This window comes from Pristiophorus japonicus, chromosome 5, assembly GCF_044704955.1.
Source record: "Pristiophorus japonicus isolate sPriJap1 chromosome 5, sPriJap1.hap1, whole genome shotgun sequence".
In the NCBI taxonomy this organism is placed as follows: domain Eukaryota; kingdom Metazoa; phylum Chordata; class Chondrichthyes; family Pristiophoridae; genus Pristiophorus; species Pristiophorus japonicus.
In genome coordinates this window covers 96052003-96073694 of record NC_091981.1, presented here as the reverse complement: position 1 = coordinate 96073694, position 21692 = coordinate 96052003, and the positions used below count along the sequence as shown (strand labels likewise).

At 46.5% G+C, this 21692-nt stretch overlaps 1 protein-coding gene across 1 annotated transcript in view; it reads right to left on the bottom strand.

Moving 5' to 3' along the window:
* The window catches only part of adcy2b (adenylate cyclase 2b (brain)), a 796633-nt gene that overhangs the window by 326922 nt on the left and 448019 nt on the right, over nucleotides 1–21692 (bottom strand). The window contains exons 6-7 of the mRNA XM_070879907.1: nucleotides 18430–18541; nucleotides 18186–18313 (exon numbers count right to left, since the gene is read on the bottom strand). Coding sequence (XP_070736008.1) covers nucleotides 18186–18313; nucleotides 18430–18541 — 240 coding nt within the window. The remainder of the gene's footprint in view (nucleotides 1–18185; nucleotides 18314–18429; nucleotides 18542–21692) is intronic.

The window sequence follows — 21692 nt, the reverse complement described above, 5'->3', positions numbered from 1 at the left end:
AACGTGGGGTCGCTGGTCGTCCAGGCTCTGATTTGGCGAGCCGTCATGGGCGAACCTGTGGACTCAAAGGCATTGATTGCCATGACTATCTCACAGTCCTGTTCGTCAGATCCTTCCGTGGTCGCCAGGGGTAGCCTGCTAAGCGCGTCGGCACAGTTGTCTGTGCCTGGTCTGTGCCTTATGGTGTAATTGTAAGACGCCAGGATGAGTGCCCACCGTTGAATGCGCGCTGAGGCGCTGGCGTTTATTGCCTTGCTTTCGGATAGTAGGGACGTGAGGGACTTGTGGTTGGTTTCTAACGCGAACTTGGCCCCGAAAAGGTATTGGTGCATCTTTTTGACACCGTACATGCACGCGAGCGCCTCCTTCCCCACCATTCCGTACCCGCGCTCCGCCCGCAAAAGTGACCTGGAGGCATAAGCTATGGGTTATAATTTCCCCGCACTATTGACATATTGTAAAACGCACCCAACCCCGTACGCTGATGCATCACATGTAAGAACTAGCTTTTTACCTGGATCAAAGAAAGCCAAAACACTGTTGGAACACAGAAGGTTGCGTGCCTTATTGAAGGCGCGTTCCTGGGCGTCCTCTCAAAACCAATCGCACCCCTTTCTCAATAGCACGTGGAGAGGCTCCAGCAGCATGCTTAAGTTCTGCATAAAGTTCCTAAAGTAATTGAGTAGCTCGAGAGAGGCGCGCAGTTTTGAGACATTTCGAGGCCTGGGTGCCAGACGAATTGCTTTGGTTTTGGACTCTGTTGGGCGGATTCCATCAGCGGCAATCCTTCTGCCCAAAAATTCAACCTCGGGTGCGAGAAACAGGCACTTGGATTTCTTAACTCTTTGGCCTACCCGATCCAACTGCTTTAGTACTTCCTCCAAATTGCGGAGATGGGAGTCAGTGTCCCTGCCCATGATAAGTATGTCATCTTGAAATACAACTGTCCCCGGGATGGACTTGAGCAGACTCTCCATGTTGCGCTGGAATATAGCAGCTGCCAACCTGATGCCGAATGGGCATCGATTGTTCATGAAAAGGCCTCGATGTGTGTTGATGGTGGTGAGTAGCTTGGATTCATCGGTCAATTCTTGCGTCATATGTGAGATGTGAGATGTGAGATCTAGTTTTGAGAAAAGTTTTCCTGCAGCTAATGTGGCAAATAAGTTCTCCTCTCTGGGCAGCGGGTATTGGCCCTGTAGGGAGACTCTGATTATGGTAGATTTGTCGTCCCCACAGATTCGTACGGATCCATCAGGCTTCATGACTGGGACGATGGGACTTGCCCAGTCGCTAAATTCCACAGGTGAGATAATGCCTTCCCGCAGAAGCCGGTTCAGTTCGTGTTCAATCTTTTCCCTCATCACATAAGGCACAGCTCTCGCCTTGTGATGGACCAGTCTGGCATCCTGTGTGATGTAGATTTTAACTTCAGCCCCTTTGAAGGTGCCCACACCTGGCTGAAAGAGATGTTGAAAACGACTTAGAACTGTTGAGGAGGAGGTCCGTTCCTCTGACGACATGGTGTGAACATCATCCCATTTCCAATTTAGTTTTGCCAGCCAGCTTCTCCCCAACAGGGCTGGGAGATCTCTGGGTACAATCCACAGGGGAAGTCGGTTCCCATCCCTTTGTGTGTGACTGAGAGCATGGCGCTGCCAAGGACTGGGACGATTTCTTTAGTATAGGTCCTTAGTTTGGTGTCGACCCTTGTGAGTTTTGGTCTGTTGCTTTTGTGCGGCCACAGCTGTTCAAATTGTTGGACGCTCATGAGAGATTGACTAGCTCCCGTGTCCAGTTCCACGTTGACGGGCATCCCATTGAGTAGGCCCCTCATCTTTATTGGAGTCTTCTTGGTGTAAGAACAGTGGACATTGATCGTGTTGACCTGCTGACCCCGGCGTCCCGGGCACTGTCCCCACCGTCTTCTGGTCTGCTTTCCGACCCTTCCGATTCGCATACCAGCCGAGCTGCCGTTTTTCTGCAAATGCGGGCCAGATGCCCTGCATAGTCGCAGTTTCTGCAAACAGCACACTGAAATCGACACTCCCTTGATGAGTGCCTTCCCCCACATCTCCAGCACAGACTGCTTCTATTGTTTCCAAAGAATTAGCTGCGTCTAGCTGATCTCCCTTGAGCTTCTCTCAGTTTGTAGTTGATTGCTCGCATTGTGGGTTGATGAGGTGTGAACGGCCGTTCATGTGGTCCTTGATGGCTTCTGGTGCCACTGCCTGCTGTTGAGGGCCTGCTCTCCTGTCTTTGTCTGCGTGTGGGGGTAGCAGCTTGTTTCACGCTGTGAACCCCTTGTTCCGATGTTTCGCTAGTTGTCGTACCCGCAGTGTAGATCAACCTCGTTTCTTCTTCTCCTGCCAAGAATGTCTGTGCAACCAATGTTGCTGCCTCTAAGGTCAAGTTCTTGGTTTCTATGAGCTTTCGGAATATGCCTGCGTGCCCTATTCCTTCAATAAAAAAGTCTCTCAGTACTTCTCTCCTTAGTTCATCGGAGAACTCACATAAGCTAGCCAACCTCCGAAGTTCTGCCACAAAGTCGGGTATGCTCTGGCCCACACAGCATCTGTAGTTGTAGAACCTGTGTCTGGCCATGTGTAGGCTGCTCGCTGGCTTCAGGTGGTCTCTTACCAGTGTGCTCAATTCTGCAAACGACTTGCTTGCTGGTTTCTCGGGTGCCAACAGATCCTTCATTAAAGCGTATGTTTTCGAGCCACAGCTGGTCAAGAGATGGGCTCTTCTCTTGTCTGCCTTATCGTCGCCTAACCAGTCTTTGGTTACAAAGCTTTGCTGGAGCCTTTCTATAAAGTCCTCCCAATTATCTCCATCATTGTATTTTTCATCTGAGCCGTTGTTCGCCATTCTGTGGATTCTGTAATCCTGTAACTCGTCGCCACTGTAAAGTCCTGTCCCTGCAGTACAGATTCACACGAGGCACATACTGAAGTCAAGGTCACTCAGGACCAGCTCCTTTATTACACAGCTTTCGAATGCCACACTTGCCTGAGACCTGTCCTTATATACCTGTCTGGGACAGGTATCCAGTGTCTCCTGCAAATGCACCCCTGGTGGTAAGGTAAGCTTGTGGTTACAGGTCATCTCTGGTTACATAGAAACATAGAAACATAGAAAATAGGTGCAGGAGCAGGCTATTCAGCCCTTCTAGCCTGCAGCGCCATTCAATGAGTTCATGGCTGAACATGAAACTTCAGTACCCTCTTCCTGCTTTCTCGCCATACCCCTTGATCCCCCGAGTAGTAAGGACTTCATCTAACTCCCTTTTAAATATATTTAGTGAATTGGCCCCAACCATTTTCTGTGGCAGAGAATTCCACAGGTTCACCACTCTCTGGGTGAAGAAGTCTCTCCTCATCTCGGTCCTAAATGGCTTACTCCTTATCCTTAGACTGTGACCCCTGGTTCTGAACTTCCCCAACATTGGGAACATTCTTTCTGCATCTAACCTGTCTAAACCCGTCAGGATTTTAAACGTTTCTATGAGGTCCCCTCTCATTCTTATGAACTCCAGTGAATACAAGCCCAGTTGATCCAGTCTTTCTTGATAGGTCAGTCCCACCATCCCGGGAATCAGTCTGGTGAATCTTCGCTGCACTCCCTCAATAGCAAGAATGTCCTTCCTCAAGTTAGGAGACCAAAATTGTACACAATACTCCAGGTGTGGCCTCACCAAGGCCCTGTACAACTGTAGCAACACCTCCCTGCCCCTGTACTCAAATCCCCTCGCTATGAAGGCCAACATGCCATTTGCTTTCTTAACCGCCTGCTGTACCTGCATGCCAACCTTCAATGACTGATATACCATGACATCCAGGTCTCGTTGCACCTTCCCTTTTCCTAATCTGTCACCAGTTACAGTCATGTATAGCATGGTAATATACAGTTATGTACAGTAGTGTGAGATACATGACAGTTTGAATTAATTTGGAATTGAGGTTAATTAACTTGGAAAAACCAAACTTTCATTGTGGCCATGGTAGAATTTTGGTTGATTTAAATTGTGTGAAAAAGCTCCAGTTCCGGTCATGAGGCAAGCACATATATTTGGTATTTTAAAATAAAAAATTTCCGACCAATTCAAGAATGTGACCAGTGGAGAAAAGGCTGTGTGCTGCTATTATACATGAAGAAGAGAACCATTGTAATGTGTAAGCTATTGGTATGCATGGTACCATGCATTAGTATGTGTGTTTGTTGAAAAAAAAAGGTAACACTCTGTGCAAGCTGAAAGCAACACCTTGTCAAGAGTGAAATAAGTATTCCGAGCATTTGTAAAATTTTGAAGTTATATTTTAAGTTATATTTTGAGTGGATGTTTTCCCTCAGTAACAGTAAGGGGAAAAATAGCTTGATGAATTAACCCATTGGGCGGACAGAAAAGCCACAATGGATGTTCTTTTCTTTTTCTTTCAAGCAGGCAATTACCGGAGAGGTGTAAGTGATTTATAGGGAAATGACCTCAAGGTGTAGCTGAACTTGAACCTGGATGGGGCAGTGCTGTGTGAACTCCAGTAATTTAGATCACAAAGGCTGGACATTTGACTAAGCTATATGATTTGAAGATGAAAAAATGTGAATAACTGGAGAAGGAGCTGTGAGGGGGCGGCCCCAACAGAGCAAAAGATTTTTCTTTCATTTTTTGTCTTAATAAGAACGAATCGAGCCAAAGATACGAGATTGTGTTGGGAAAAGTGGTGGAAGGAGAAACAAGGGATCCATGTCATGTCTTGCCTGTCTTGTCTGTGTGGGTTTGAGGCCCAATGTCTTGTCTGCATGGGTTTGAGGCCCAGCGTACATTGTTTGTCTGTTTGGGTTTGAGGCCCAATGTCTGTGTGATCCCAAATCCCCCGAACATCATCAGCGCCACAGAGCTCATCTCATACACCAGGACGCCCCCGCCCAGAGCCCCGATGGTATAGACGACTGTAGCTAGGTATCCCACCACCACCAGGGGTCCGGTGAATGGGTTGGTGTTAATTACCTACTGACAAAGTTTTGTTTCAGAACGCGCACTACTCCATGGCATCCGTGATCCTGAACCTGACTGAAGTCCACCTGCCTGTGTGGTGCCCGAAGAAGATGGAGAAGCTGTTAAAAGTGATGTTTCAGGAATTTTATGAAGATGGGAATGTAGATAAATAGCAGCTTTATGATCTGAATATTGGGAATAGTGTGGGATCCGGGAGGCAGAGAAGACAGACCTGGAACGATGTGGCCACAGTGTTCAGTACAGGAACAGGTATTGTTAATAGCATGGATGATGTACAACTCCAGATGCAGATCACTGGGTTAAGGAACCAACTGCGTAAGATTCTAGGGGAAGAGAACACAGTTGTGGGTTCAGAGCTTCATGAGGACCAGGCAATGACCATTCATTTAAAGGAGGTAATTGCGGAGCTGGAGAGGCATGCTAATAACTGTTAATGATTTGATACGGGAGGACAGGAACGCCTCGGAGCAGACTGCACGGAATGAGGTGGGTGTGTTATATGGAGCATGGTTGCTGGGCAAGGGTCGCAACAACCTGGAGGGCCTGAGGCAAGGTCGCGTCCCTTCATGGATAAGCAACAAGCATCTCGCTGCGCTGCACCCGTATAGCAATTCGCTGAGCCCGTGCCAGCTTCGTTTAGCCTCTGAAGCCCACCCTGTCCCTGTAGATTGCGGGCGGTCCAACCATACAGTGATAGGAATTATAGTAAGGATGGGCAGGTCATCCCGGTCAGCACCGGTATACAGGGTTGAGAATATCGGGGTCATTCGCGGAGGAGTGCATGTTCGTTTTAAAGCGGTCCTGCCTTATGTCATAAAATGGGAGCATGCTATGACAGGCATTGACCTCTCCAGATGCCAGAACCGGAGTGCACACGTAATACTGTGCCCCCAGCACTTGAATGGTTTTGCTCGATCAGAATGTGGGTTTGCTTCTGCAGGCGCGGATCCTATCAATTGGAAGTGATGGCACAAGACCATGTTCCTCCACAGGTAGCAACATAGGGGGTGGGACATGTTGTGTCACCACAAGTGCACCCCACTACCAGCATAGACAGCACATCTAGTGTCTGGTGACAGCAGTTTCTGTTTTAAATCCGAGGCAGAAGTTCAAGTGGATTGTTCCCATTCCTGAAACCTCCACTGTTCACCTCACTGTAAGTAACAACATAACAAACCTGCAAGACTATGTCACACATTTTGGTTACAAAATTCCCCCTCTACCCGAACATCTTACCGCCCTACTGAAAGCTGTAGAAGTATCAGAGAAACATTTCTATACTCTAGAACAAAAAATAATTGAGATAGAGTGCGAGATTTCGGAGATCACAGTTCCACCCTGGTGGGATATTTTCAGAAATGTAGAGGTCCCTGCCGGGATCAGAATAGCTTCCCACGTTTTGGTTGTCTGCCAGCTCACGATTATTCTTTATCTATGGTGTACTACCTGCAGGGTGAGAGGGAGAGGTCGTTGGTCCCGGCATCAGAGGGTGCTGGACGAGCCCTAGCTGAACTTAAGGGTGGTATCAGGGAAGAAAACACAAAATATGATAGGACACTGCAGAAAAATCGCAGTCACCCGGTGAGGTCCAGTTTAGATTCCACCTGCTGTAAAACGCAGAGGTCAAATGTTAAAAGGTTTTTACTATGTGTGTTTTACTGTGTATTTTTGTGAAACTGGAGTAATGGAGGGGCATTGGACCCCCTCTATGCTGTAATGTGACTTATCACTGAATTTAGCTGTAAACAGTAATACATTTCAAAGGGGAACGTACGTTTTGGTTTAGCTAGGTAAATCACAAGGGAAGGTTGGTTCTCGGGAATCAGGAATTTTGTTAATTTAGGTTGACATTCTGTGGCGAAGAGTGTCAAATGGGGAACTGCAAGATTCCACAATTTGTGGAAACCCCGCAGTGTTTGGACTCATTGAAAAGGAAATTCGATTTGGGACTATTAAGCAGAAAATTTGGGATCCTAAAATGCTTATGGATGAAATCTACGAGTTTTAACCAAGTTTGGGATTTTTAAAAGGTGAATGTTGGGTCTGCAAGAAAAGGGGTGGGATCATTCTCTAAAAGGCCAGTTTGGACATTGGAGCTAATCAAATTGTCTGGGGAACTGTTTACCCCTGAAACCTGCCCCTAGAAGACATTTACATTTCAACAATCGATCCAAGGAAGTACAGTTTCAACTCAAGCACAAAAACTCATCCAACACATGCATAATGCTAATCACATTTCTGGCCTGCATTGACAAGAGCTCATCAGCTCAGAAAAGTCTATCAGTGCCAGATTAAAACCACTTAATCAAGTTTCAGTTAACTGGGCTGCAAAACTTAAAGAACCAAGGTTGATTTGGGGCGCAGATAAGGAAGTTTCTCAAAAATTCCCCTTAAGGCTAATTAACGTGTATGCCTCGCCTCTCAGAAGCGAGCGGCTGGCCCTCTTCCAGCAGCTCCCACTGCTGCTGGCAACGTCCAGGCCGGTCATTCTGGGCGGTGACTTCAACTGCATCATCGATGCGGCTGGACGATCCAGCAGAGCCGACAGCAAGCTGGACACCACGTCCAGACTCCTGATGGACGTGGTAAAAGACACCAAGCTGTGCGACGTCTTCAGCAACCCTGGAGATTGAGCACCGCGCAGACACACCTGGTCGAGACCAGACGGGTCTGTCTGTTCGAGAATAGACTTCCTCTTTGTGTCCCACACGCTCAAGGTCAGATCCACCGACGTCACGCCGGTGTTCTTCTCTGACCACTGCCTCCTACTGGCCGACTGTTGCCCACAGGAAAACCAGAAAGTTGGCAGAGGGATATGGAAGCTGAACGTGAAACTGTTGACTCCGGAAAACGTGGAGGAACTCAAGAGGCATTACAAAGGTTGGAGAACCGTAAAACCCTTCTATGATTTCCCGATGCACTGCTGGGAAACAATCAAGACAAACATCAAGAGGTTCTTCATCCTCAGAGGTGTTCAGGAGGGGAGAGGGAGACAGAGGGAATTGTCCCAACTCCAGAAGAGCATGCAAAATCTGCTCCTGTTGCAGTCGATGGGGGTCGATGTCGTGGAGGAACTCCAAGAGGTGAAGGGCCAGCAAGCCTCGCTCTTTGCCTCAGAGTCCTCCAAAATCATTTTCCACTCCAGATTCCACTCCGTCGAGCAGGATGAGACGTGTTCATGTTTCTTCTTCCAAAAGGTACACAGGGGGAGCTCTGTGATCACCAGCCTTAAGGAAGAAGACGGTTCTGTGACGTCTTCGCAGCCTGACATGCTGAGGATCAGCAAATCCTTCTATATCAGGCTGTATGACGTCAAGCCCACAGACCGCGCGGCCTCCCTGTCGTTCCTGTCGTCTATCATGGAGGTGCTAGACAACAGCGAACGGGAGAGTCTGGACCACCCGTTAACTCTGGACGAGCTGACAAAGGCCGTCCGGTCCTTCGAGACGAATAAAACCCCCGGAAGCGACGGCTTACCGGTTGAGTTTGATTTGTTTTTGTGGGATGGGCCCCGACCTGCTGGAAGTGTTCGGGGGTATGCTTCTGGCAGGCAGCATGTCAGAATCGATGCGGAAAGGCATCATCACCCTCATCTACAAGCAGAAGGGGGAGAGGGAGGAAATCAAAAATTGGCGGCCCATTTCGCTGCTCAATGTGGACTACAAGATCCTGTCAAAGGTCATCACCAACAGGGTCAAGTCTGTTCTTGAGCTGGTGATTCACCCGGACCAGACCTGTGCTGCCCCCAGCAGGAAGATCTCTGATAGCCTTGCATTACTCAGGGATACGATTGCCTACGAGCGGGACAGGGGGGTGGACACCTGCTTAATCAGCTTAGACCAGGAGAAGGCCTTTGACAGGATATCGCACACATACCTGATGGACGTGCTCTCCAAAATGGGGTTTGGGGAGGGTATCCGCAATTGGGTCAAACTGCTCTACAGAGACATCAGTAGCGCAGTTCTAATCAACGGGTGGGAAACTGAAAGCTTTCCGATCATATCTGGAGTCAGGCAAGGCTGTCCTCTCTCGTCTGTCTTGTTTGTGTGCTGTATCGAGTCCTTTGCCTGGTCCATCAGGAAGGATGCGGACATTAGAGGGGTGACGATCTCAGGCAGAGGAGGCGCTCAGGTCAAGACCTCCCTGTAAATGGACGACGTTGCCGTCTTTTGCTCGGATCCGCAGTCGGTTCGCAGATTGCTCACAATCTGCGACCAGTTTGAACTGGCCTCGGGAGCGAAGGTCAATCGCAGCAAAAGCGAGGCCATGTTCTTTGGCAACTGGGCTGACCGATCCTTTATTCCCTTCACCATTAAGCCAGATGACCTGAAGGTGTTGGGAATATGGTTCGGAGCGGACGGGATGTGCGGCAAAAACTGGGAAGAGCGTATCGCCAAAGTGAAGCAAAAACTGGGATGGTGGAAGCTGCGCTTCCTTTCCATGGCAGGAAAGAACCTGGTCATCAGGAGTGAGGTGCTCTCGGTGTTGCTGCACGTGGCGTAGGTTTGGCCCATCTCACGCTCCTGTGCCGCGGCAGTCACCCGGGCCGTCTTCCACTTTGACTGGAGGTCCAAAATGGACCGTGTTTGCAGAGACACAATGTACAAATCTATGGACAGTGGGGGAAAGGATGTTCCGAACGTGGCCCTCATCCTGATGGCCACCTTTGTGTGTGGCTGCATCAAGCTGTGCGCAGACCCCCGATACGCAAACACCAAGTGTCACTATGTGCTGAGGTTCTACCTGTCCCCGATGTTGCGAAGGATGGGCCTGGCCACGCTGCCGCGAAACGGTCCCATCAGCTGGACCATGCCTGTCCACCTGTCCTTCGTGGAAAAGTTTTTCACAAAAAACCCCTTTGACCACAAAGCCATAAAACAGTGGTCAGCACATAAGGTCCTGGACGCCCTACGAAAGGAGAGGGTGGACCCTGTCGGGTGGTTCCCCGAGCAGACTGTCGAACTCGTTTGGCAGAACGTCTCATCGCCAGAGCTTTCACACAAGCACCAAGATGTAGCTTGGTTGGCGGTGAGGAGGGCTCTACCCGTCAGAGCGTTCATGCTTAGCTGGCTTCTCAGCAGCACGGCATGGTGCCCCCGAGTCGGCTGCAGGGCGGACGAGATTGTCACCCACCTCCTTCAGGATTGCGCCTTTGCAAGGCAGGTCTGGAAAGAGATGCAGTGGTTGCTGTCGAGGTTCATCCCGAGTGTCATGTATCTTACATTATCATATATAACTGTATCCTAACATGCTATACATGACTGTAATAAGATATGACCTGTAACCCACCAGCATACCTTACCACCAGGGGTGCACTTGCAGGAGACAGGTATATAAGGACAGGTCTCAGGCAAGTGCAGCATTCCAGAGCTGTGAAATAAAGGTGCAGGTCCAGAGTGACCTTGACTTCACTACATGCCTCATGTGAATCTGTACTGAGGGGACAGGACTTTACAGTGGCGACGAGTTACGGGATTACAGAATCCACAGAATGGCGAACAACGGATCAGATGAAAAGTACAATGTGGGAGACAATTGGGAGGACTTTATAGAAAGGCTCCAGCAAAGCTTTGTAACCAAAGACTGGTTAGGCGACGATAAGGCAGACAAGAGAAGAGCCCATCTCTTGACCAGCTGTGGCTCGAAAACATACGCTTCAATGAAGGATCTGTTGGCACCCGAGAAACCAGCAAGCAAGTCGTTTGAAGAATTGAGCACACTGGTAAGAGACCACCTGAAGCCAGCGAGCAGCCTACACAGGGCTAGACACAGGTTCTACAACTACAGACGCTGTGTGGGCCAGAGCATACCCGACTTCGTGGCGGAACTTCGGAGGTTGGCTAGTTTATGTGAGTTCTCCGATGAACTGAGGAGAGAAATGCTGAGAGACTTTTTCATTGAAGGAATAGGCCACGCAGGCATATTCCGAAAGCTCATAGAGACCAAGAACCTGACCTTAGAGGCAGCAGCACTGGTTGCACAGACATTCTTGGTAGGGGAAGAAGAAACGAGGTTGATTTACAATGCAGGTATGACAACTAACGAAATATCGGAACAAGAAGTTCACAGCACTAAACAAGCTGCTACCCCCACACACAGACAAAACCGGGAGAACAGGCTCTCGACAGCAGGCAGAAGCCATCAAGGGCCACAGGAACAGCCGTTCACACCTCATCAACCCACAATGTGAGCAATCAACTACAAACTGAGAGAAGCTCAAGAGAGATCAGACAGACGCAGCTCATTCTTTGGGAACACTTTGAACAATGGAACAGGTCTGTGCTGGAGGTGTGGGGGTGGGCACTCATCAAGGGGATGTCGATTTCAGCAGGCTGTTTGCAGAAATTGTGAATATACAGGGCATTTGGCCCGCATGTGCAAAAAAACGGCAGCTCGGCTTGTATACGAATCGGATAGGTCGGAAAGCGGACCAGAGGATGGTGGGGACAGTACCCGGGACACCGATGTATAGCGGATCAACACAATCAATGGCCGTTGCTCCTGCAACAGGATTCCTCCTATAATGATGAGAGTCCTACTCAACGGGATATCTGTCAAGATGGAGCTGGATAAGGGAGCGAGTCAATGTCTCATGGGCGCTCAACAATTTGAACAACTGTGGCCGCATAAAAGAGACAGACCAAAACTCACAAGGGTCGACACCAAACTAAGGACCTACACCAAAGAAATCGTACCAGTCCTCGGCAGCGCCATGCTCTCAGTCACACACAAAGGGACAGTGAACCGACTTCCCCTGTGGATTGTCCCCGGAGATCCCCCAGCACTGCTGGGGAGAAGCTGGCTGGCAAAACTAAACTGGAAATGGGATGATGTCCATGCCATGTCATTAGAGGAACGGACCTCCTGCTCAACAGTTATAAAGCGATTTGAACATCTCTTTCAGCCAGGTGTGGGCACTTTCAATGGGGCCAAAGTCAAAATCTACATCACACAGGCTGTTAGACCAGTCCATCACAAGGCCAGAGCTGTACCCTATGTGATGAGGGAAAAGATTGAACACAAACTAGACAGGCTTCTGCGGGAAGGCATTATATCACCTGTGGAATTTAGCGACTGGGCAAGTCCCATCGTCCCAGTCATGAAGCCTGATGGATCCGTACGAATCTGTGGTGACTACAAATCTACCATAAACAGAGTCTCCCTACAGGACCAGTACCCGCTGCCCAGAGCAGAGAACTTATTTGCCACACTGGCTGGAGGTAAACTTTTCTCAAAATCTGCACATCTGCGTATATGACGCAAGAATTGACCGAGGAATCCAAGCTACTCACCACCATCAACACACATCGAGGCCTTTTCATGAACAATCAATGTCCATTCGGCATCAGGTCGGCAGCTGCCATATTCCAGCGCAACATGGAGAGTCTGCTCATGTCCATCCCGGGGACGGTTGTATTTCAAGACGACATACTTATCACGGGCAGGGACATCGACTCCCATCTCCGTAATTTGGAGGAAGTACTAAAGCGGTTGGATCGGGTAGGCCTACGAGTCAAGAAATCCAAGTGCCTGTTTTTCGCACCCGAGGTTGAATTTTTGTGCAGGAGGATTGCTGCTGATGGAATCCGCCCAACAGAGTCCAAAACAGAAGCAATTCGCCTGGCACCCAGGCCCCGGAATGTCTCAGAACTGCGCGTCTTTCTCGGGCTACTCAATTACTTTGGGAACTTTATGCAGAACTTAAGCACGCTGCTGGAGCCTCTCCACGTGCTACTCAGGAAGGGTTGCGATTGGTTTTGGGGGGATGCCCAGGAACGCGCCTTCAATAATGCACGCAACCTTCTGTGTTCCAACAGTGTTTTGACTTTCTTTGACCCAGGTAAAAAGCTAGTTCTCACATGCGACGCGTCAGCGTATGGGGTCGGGTGCGTTTTGCAACATGTCAATAGTGCGGGCAAATTACAACCTATAGCTTATGCCTCCAGGTCACTTTCGCGGGCGGAGTGCGGGTACGGAATGGTAGAGAAGGAGGCGCTCGCGTGCGTGTACGATGTCAAAAAGATGCACCAATACCTTTTCGGGGCCAAGTTCGCGTTAGAAACCGACCAGAAGCCCCTCATGTCCCTCCTATCCGAGAGCAAGACAATAAACGCCAACGCCTCGGCGCGAATTCAACGGTGGGCACTCATCCTGGCGTCCTATGACTATACCATAAGGCACAGACCAGGCACAGACAACTGTGCCAACGCGCTCAGCAGGCTATCCCTGGCGACCACGGAAGGGTCTGATGAACAAGACTGTGAGATAGTCATGGCAATCAATGCCTTTGAGTCCACAGTTTCGCCCATGACGGCTCGCCAAATCAGAGCCAGCGACCCCACGTTATCCTTAGTAAAACGATGTGTCCTAACCGGTGACTGGGCAGAGGTTCGCGATGCCTGCCCCGAGGAATTAAAACCCTTTCACAGGCACATGCATGATCTATCACGACAAGCAGACTGCCTGATGTGGGGCAGCCGAGTAGTCATGCCTCTGCGAGGCACAGAGGCATTTGTCCGGGAGCTCCACCGCGAGCACCCGGGGATCGTTCTCATGAAGGCCATAGCCAGATCCCACGTCTGGTGGCCTGGTATTGACGCGGACTTGGAGCTCTGCACCATTTGTGCCCAACTCAGCAATGCCCATAGGGAGGTTCCACTTAGCCCCTTGCCTTGGCCCTGGCCTACCAAACCGTGGTCGCGGGTGCACGTAGACTATGCGGGCCCATTCATGGGCAAAATGTTCCTCGTAATTGTAGATGCATTTTCAAAGTGGATCGAATGCACTATTTTAAACACTTTAAGCACAACCTCCACCACTGTGGAGAGCCTCGCAACCATGTTTGCAACGCACGGAATCCCTGACATATTGGTCAGTGACAATGATCCGTGCTTCACCAGCGCAGAATTCCAAGACTTTATAATTGACCACAGCATAAATCACGTCAAGACGGCACCGTTCAAGCCGGCCTCCAACGGCCAGGCAGAGAGAGCAGTGCAAATCATTAAACAAGGCATGCTTAAAATCCAATTGCAGGGTCACCTGTCGCGACTGCTGCTGGCATACAGATCTCGTCCGCACTCACTGACTGGGATCCCCCCCCCGCGCAACTGTTGATGAAAAGGACTTTAAAAACAAGGCTCACATTAATCCTCCCAGACATGCACAAAATCGTTGAGGCAAAACGCCGTAAACTGACTGAGTATCATGACAGAAATTCGAGGGGAGATGGAATGAGATAGGGGACAAAATGTTTGTACTAAACTATGGCGGGGTCCCACATGGCTTGCAGGGACAGTAACGGGCAAGGAAGGAAACAGGCTACTGGTAGTACAAATGGATAATGGCAAAACCTGCCGGAGGCATGTCGACCAAGTCAAAAGCAGATTTACCAACAACACTGCGGAACCAGAGGCAGACTACAATGTGGAACTCGCACCACATCTGGTGGACAGACAGAGGGAACAACCTGAGGAAAGGACAATCCCAACAGACAGCCCAGACGAATCAACAACAATCACACCAATCGAAACAAACAGCCCAGGCGAGATACCAGCAACCACACTCAAAGAAAAACAGACACCAAGGCAAACAACTGAACCACAATTCAGACGCTCCACGCGAGAGCGTAGACCACCTGAGAGACTGAACCTATAAAGACAATAAGACCTTGGGGGAGGGTGATGTCATGTATCTTACATTATTATATATAACTGTATCCTAACACGCTGTACATGACTGTAATAAGATATGACCTGTAACCACCAGCATACCTTACCACTTGGGGTGCACTTGCAAGAGACAGGTATATAAGGACAGGTCTCAGGCAAGTGCAGCATTCCAGAGCTGTGAAATAAAGGTGCAGGTCCAGAGTGACCTTGACTTCACTACATGCCTCATGTGAATCTGTGCTGAGGGGACAGGACTTTACACTGAGCAGCTCCATAACACAGGACTCTGTGCTCTACGGGCTGTTCCCAGGGACACAAACCGAGACAGATATCACCTGCTGCTGGAGGGCCATCAACTCGGTGAAAGACGCACTTTGGTCTTGCCGAAACTTGCTGGTCGTCCAGAGCAAGGAGATGTCCACGTCTGCGTGTTGCAGACTGGCGCAATCCAAGATCCAGGAGTACGTGCTGAGGGAAGCACTAAAAATTGGTGCAGCCGCCGCAAAGGCACGGTGGGGAAGAGCCACAGTTTAAAGCCCTTCCGTCACGGTAAACCCAGGGGCTGGTATCAGTATAAAACTCCCCTCGGGCTGCAATGGTAAACCTTTTGTATACATAGAGCACCATGATCTTCAAACACCTATGTAGTGCCATGTATAATGCAAGTTCTGTTGTGTAATGCATGTTGGAAAGAATTGTAACTGTACCCTCACTGTGTACCATATGGTGACACATGTAATGTAACTTGATGAACGTACCACAATGTATCCTGGATTGTATGAATTGTACCTTGAAATGTAAAGTAAAGAAATGTATTGAACGGAACTGCGGTCAGCATCCAAATGTAATGTATGGAATTGTTGACCGCATCCAAATGTACTGAACTGCTTTCGAATGTTTTGTGCAAATTTTTATATGAATTAAGTATATTTTGAAATTTAAAAAAAAAGACCTGGCAGACTTCAAAATCAGCACACCAGTTTTCGTTAACCTGGTTCTTCAGAACATCAACGAAGACAGCATCGCAAATGACTATGACACCAAGCACGCCGCGGCAGCAAGAGGCTCAAGAAACAACCACCAAGATATTACCAGCAACCAAATTGGTAATATTGAGCCACCGTGACCAACGATTTCCAAACTGAAGTCAACTCAACGAAAACACGAAGATTCACAAGCTGTTTCCATTCTACAAGCTATCCCTGAGCTACCAACGGGTAAAACATTACCTAAAAGAACTTTAAAACCTACTGCTGAAGGAAGAAAGTGGGTACTTACCCCATAAATCCAATACTTGCCCTACCGCATCAGCGGACACCACCCAACTGAGGAAGTGGCAGCAAGAAGTCCTCTCATACGTCTGGGGTACGGCTAGCAGAATCGACAAAATCCAACGCACCCCAAAACCATGACCCATTACCGACTGTCAAGGAAGGATTGGTGAGCATAGTCCCTGAAGCCCCAGAGCCTAACCTAGTAAGATACAGGGAATTGGGAGGTGGGAGGTGTTGTACTGCTGTGTATTCTCTTGTGTTTGAGTAAAGGATTCCCCATTAGAGTGATAAGTTTTCTCTCCTTTAAAGTGATACGTTTTCTCTCATCTAAAGTGATAAGTTTTCACAGTTTTAATAAAAGGTGTATTCATTCTTCTTGAATAAAAACCATACATTTCTTTGTACGAAACAGTTGTCTGTTGTACTTTATCATACCCTGATTAATAAATCCTGGCTCGAGAACCAGGGAATGGGAGCGACTCACAACCGCTCTGGGTCAGGGAAGGCAAACTGACCCCACACACCACCCCCTACAATGCTTAAGCCTTGTCTTTTGCACTCACATGCTGTGCTCCGCCACCATTGTGGATGGGATGTTCATGGAGCCTCCCCTTCCCATTAGTTGTTTAATTGCAGGATTGCAGAACTTTCATCTGATACATTGGTTGCGGGATTGTTTAGTTCCGTCTATAGTGTGTTGTTTCTGGTATTTACCAATCATGTAGTCCTGTGTTTTAACTTCACCTGGTTAGCACCTCATTTTTAGGTATGCCTGGTGCTGCTGCTGACATGCTCTCCTACACTCCTCATTGAACTAGGGTTTGTCCCCTGGCTTGATGGCAATGGTAGAGTGAGGGATATGCTGGGCCCTCAGGTTACAGATTGTGGTGGAGTACAATTCTGCTGCTGCTGCTGATGCCCCACAGCATGAATATATCCCATTTAGCACTGTGATAGTGCTACACAACCCGATGGAGAGTATCCTCAGTGTGAAGATGGCACTTCATCTCCACAAGGATTGTGTGGTGGTCCCTTCACACCAATACTGTCATGGACACATGCATCTGCTACAAGTAGATTGTCTATGTTATATGTTAACATGTTAGATTTTATCTAAGTTAATATATTAGATGTTCTATATAACATTGATTATAATTCAATTTGGATTTTTTTTCTATTTTGATCAGTTCAGTTCACTTGTGGGATGTAAATCATATCTTTTAGCTCATCAACACTCTCCATGTATGTAGAATTTCTAAGTTTACTTGATTAAAAAAGTATGATAAGCATTTATTCCGTGCCTGGGACCTGTCCAATACTTTATATACTCAGGGTTTATTATTGTTTACAGTCTTGCTCGAAACCTTATAAGTGCATTTTCATGAATCTTTTGTGAGGAAGACTGATTTACTAAAATGTCAGTACTAAAATGTCAGTGCACTGTTTCCCTCTGTTTGTAGAATAAGATATTATTAAATCATGATTGATAAAACAGCCTGAGTGTAGTGCAACATCAACCAGTTAATGTTGGCTGGAAGAATCCATTAGCAGTAAATGGGAGGGAGAGCTTTTCAATTTAAAGTTTATAATCACTTAAGTATCCGTGAATGCTTTTTTTGCTTCTAACCCCATTATCATGCAGTTTTAGATGTCTCTGCAAGCAGCACATCCGCTACAGCTACAGCTACAGCAGAATCATCTGATGGGCCTCTACCAAAGTTATTGTTAACTGGTCGGTACACATAAATGACTCTTTAATTTTTATTCCCTAGAGGAAGTCTCTGGTTTCCATTCAATATTTTCACCGTCCCCACCACACTACTGTGAAATAAAGCTGAGATAGTCAGCTCAGCGACATGGGAAAATCAAACTTGCGATCCATCACTTTGTGATGGTGCACATTTGTGTTTCAATGGATTGTACCATTCTGCAACTGCCAAATTTGTAATAACTTGTTGTTTGAAGGCACTTGGCTCTGTCTTGTTCATTCATTCAAAGAACTTTTATAATTCACTAACAGTAGTGATTTATGTAGAAAATAGATGAAGCTTTGAGAAAGACACTCTCGAAACAGAAGTACGTACCTCCGAACAGCATTCAGCACATATACAAACTTACAAGCAGCACAGATTAACACTGAGGAATCCAAATAGACTCTTGCTGGAAAATTAATTTTACATTATTTCTATTCTTCAAGGTGGAAAGGCTTTAGAATTTACTTACTTTATGGCTTCGCACATGTCCAAACCCATTTTCACGCAGTTTTTGGCATGGTTTGGCAGGGATATTGGTAAACCGGAGACACAGTAGTAGCAGTCCCCTAAAATCTTGATCCTCATACAATCATTTTCCTGAATAAAACCAAAGGTAAAAGTCACTTGTTAATGCCAATGCATAATCGTGCATATAACCTTTAAGTAATCAACCTTCAAGTCATGCTTTGCTTATCAGTATACTTACTGCTTACCTTTGCAATTTGATCAAACTTGCCAAATAACTCATTGAGTGTGTGCACAAGCTCCCCAGGTGAACACTCGCTGGCCAGGCGTGTGAAACCCACAATGTCAGCGTACAATATACTGCAGAAACATAAATATTTGTAGCATTTGAATTCCATCGCCAATCATAATACTAAAGCAGCACAACAGCATGCTCTGCCCACTGATGGGAAAAATCTAAAGATATTTAAGAGTGCAGTTGGACTATAGCTGGCAGACCCAAGTTAGACTGCTGAATGCATCCTGCATTGAACTCCGTGACATAACATATGTGCTTAGATTCATCCTCAGAATTCCACTTTGTGAATGTTGTAACTAATGTTCCCCTTACCTTTTTACGGGGCTGCATGGCTTATTCACAATTTTGTGCATGCATGAAATTTAACATTGAAAAAGCCAGTCCCAGGCTGTGCAGGACCAGCAGAGAGCTGTGTAGCTTAGAGGGAATGTTGGTTGTAGCAGCAGAAGCAAAACCTCCTTGTTCACCTGTACTCAGACCATTTCCCACGGTCTCAAACACTCTTTTCATGTGAGGTGCCATTCACTTACTTCCTCCAATCTAGTATATTGTATTTGCTGCTTAAGATGTAGCTTTCTCTACATTGAGGAGACCAATTACAGTTTGTATGATTACTTTTCTGAATACCATTCTGCTTCCAAGTGTGATCCTGACCTCATTGTAGCTTGCCGCTTTAACTACTGTCTCATTCTCCTTCTGCCCTCTGGCTTTGGCCTGCTACACTGTTCCAATCAAACTCAACAGAACTTCAGGAACATCTTTCTTCTGGGTAGTCTGCAGGCCTCTGGTGTGACCATAGCTGTAGTGGGATGTTGGATGGGTCTACTGACATCTGGGGAGAATGGGTGAGATGAGTTGTGATTTTAATTATCGACCCCTTGTCAGATCTTAGTTCTGTCCTAGGAAGTGGTGGGGTATGCCCACAGTGTTGAACTGCCTTTTCTCTTTTTGAAAATGGCAGATCCTCTTTGTGTTCCCACCATTTCTCATTTCAGACCTCCTGTATCTACAGTTTCTCCCCCTTTTCTCAATTTCCTGCAATGTTCCTGTGTTTTTCTTTGTGTTAATCTATTCCAAGCCTTTACCCCATTTTAGCTATTTGCACATTCTTATGTTCTATTAGTGGCCCAGGTTTTGCTGGAGTGAGGCATCTTGGAGTATGTCCTGTTTGTTAGACAGGTTTGAACACGTTTAGGTTTTAACATTTTTTGCCCACTAAGTTTTTGGATGTGCGAGCTGATTATGGCGCGACAAGGGCACAAGGGCATCTGGGATCTTGGCAAATGATGGGACAAATAGTGTATCTCCTTAGTCAATGTGATTAAAGGATTGAGAAGTAGACAGAGGAAGAACTAAGAAGGAGTGTGAATTAGAGTGGGTGAATTCAATGTCAAATCAGGTACAGAAAGAGAAATAGAGTGAAAGAAAGATTGGATTAAGAGAGAAAGACAGAAAGAAAAGACAAAAAATTTAAAAATTAAAACATTTTTAAATCTCCAACAACAATTCACAGCCTAAAGGAATGAGACTCCACATTTTAATTGTTCACTTTCTGAGAAAGAGGAGTTGATTGGCAGTCATTAACAATTATCACGTTGTTAAAATGGTACTTACGCTGTTAATTACCAGACTTAACTGTCTGTGGCACGATTAATGGGCAATTAATGTGCAAATGTAGCAACTTTATGAATATCATGGGGAGGTTAAGGGAAAGATGCTGTTTTTACAATTCATGGAGTATCTCTTCCTCACCACAAATTGCTGGCCATTAATAACTGCGTGTGATGTTCACAAGTTGTTTTTTTCAGCAAATTCTGAGCCAATGTCTTTCATTGCCTTACCAAGATTATATTTAAAACAGTTTCCTGTTTTTCTTTAAAGCAGTTTGCAGATCATTAAACCTATTAACTTCTTCTCTGTGATTGGACTACTTGTTGTGTCTTCTACACTTTTCTTTTTCCAATCCTGCTAAAATGTTTGCTTATCTTTCCATTTTGAATTTTGACAAAGATTTCAGCTGAAATACTAACCTATCCTTTCATTTTACAGATGTTGATTATTTAACGTGTATCTCCATAATTTTCCCGAATTTGACGTTTTTTCTTTTTGCTTGTCGTCTCATATCTGTCACTTTAATGCGCACAAGAAACATATTGCCACTTTTGTACCACTGCACACTGAAGGTCAAATTGTACACATGTACTATAAACAGATAACTAGCCAATATGTTGAACCATTTTCAATACATTCATTTGTATAATTTAGAAACATATCAATTCCATATTCTTCTTTTTCTCAATTATTAAAACAAATAAAAATATGCAATCCTTTCAGTACTTTCTAACATCACGTCAGCTGTCGACATCTTAAAAACACAATAGCCTAGACAGCGTTAAGCCTAATGCTGATGGAAAATATCATACTGGGCAGTAATGTTGGAAATGTGACATAGCATTTATGTACTGTGATTTTCCTTGCTGGCACAAAATTATTGTGTGAATTTTTTTAAGATTGAGCACTAATATGGTCAATTCACATGAAAGGCCAATTAAACCAGCATGCATATCATCATTGATTATTAAATACATTTAATTCATTCAAATAAAATAGACATTGCAGATGAGGCTATAGTGGGAAAACTGATAAGAACATAAGAATTAGAAGCAGGAGTTGGCCATACAGCCTCTCGAGCCTACTCTGCCATTCAATAAGATCATGGCTAATCTTCGACCTCAACACCACTTTCTTGCCCAATCCCCATACCCCTTGATTCCCCTGGAGTCCAAAAATCTATCTATCTCAGCCTTGAATATACTCAACGACTGAGCATCCACAGACCTCTGGAGTAGAGAATTCCAAAGATTCACAACCCTCTGAGTCAAGAAATTCCTCCTCTTCTCATTCTTAAATGGCCAAACCTTTATCCTGAGACTATGACCCCAAGTTTAGACTCTCCAGCTAGGGTAAACAACCTCTCAACATCTACCCTGTCAATCCCCCTCAGAATCTTATATGTTTCAATGAGTTAACCCCTCATTCTTCTAAACGCTAAAAAATTTAGGCCCAATCTACTCAATTTCTCTTCATTGGACAACCCTCTCATCCCAGGGATTAATCCAATGAACCTTTGTTGCAATGCTTCTACGACAAGTATGTCCTTCCTCAGATAAGGAGTCAAAAACTGTGCAATCATCATAGGCAGTCCCTCGGAAT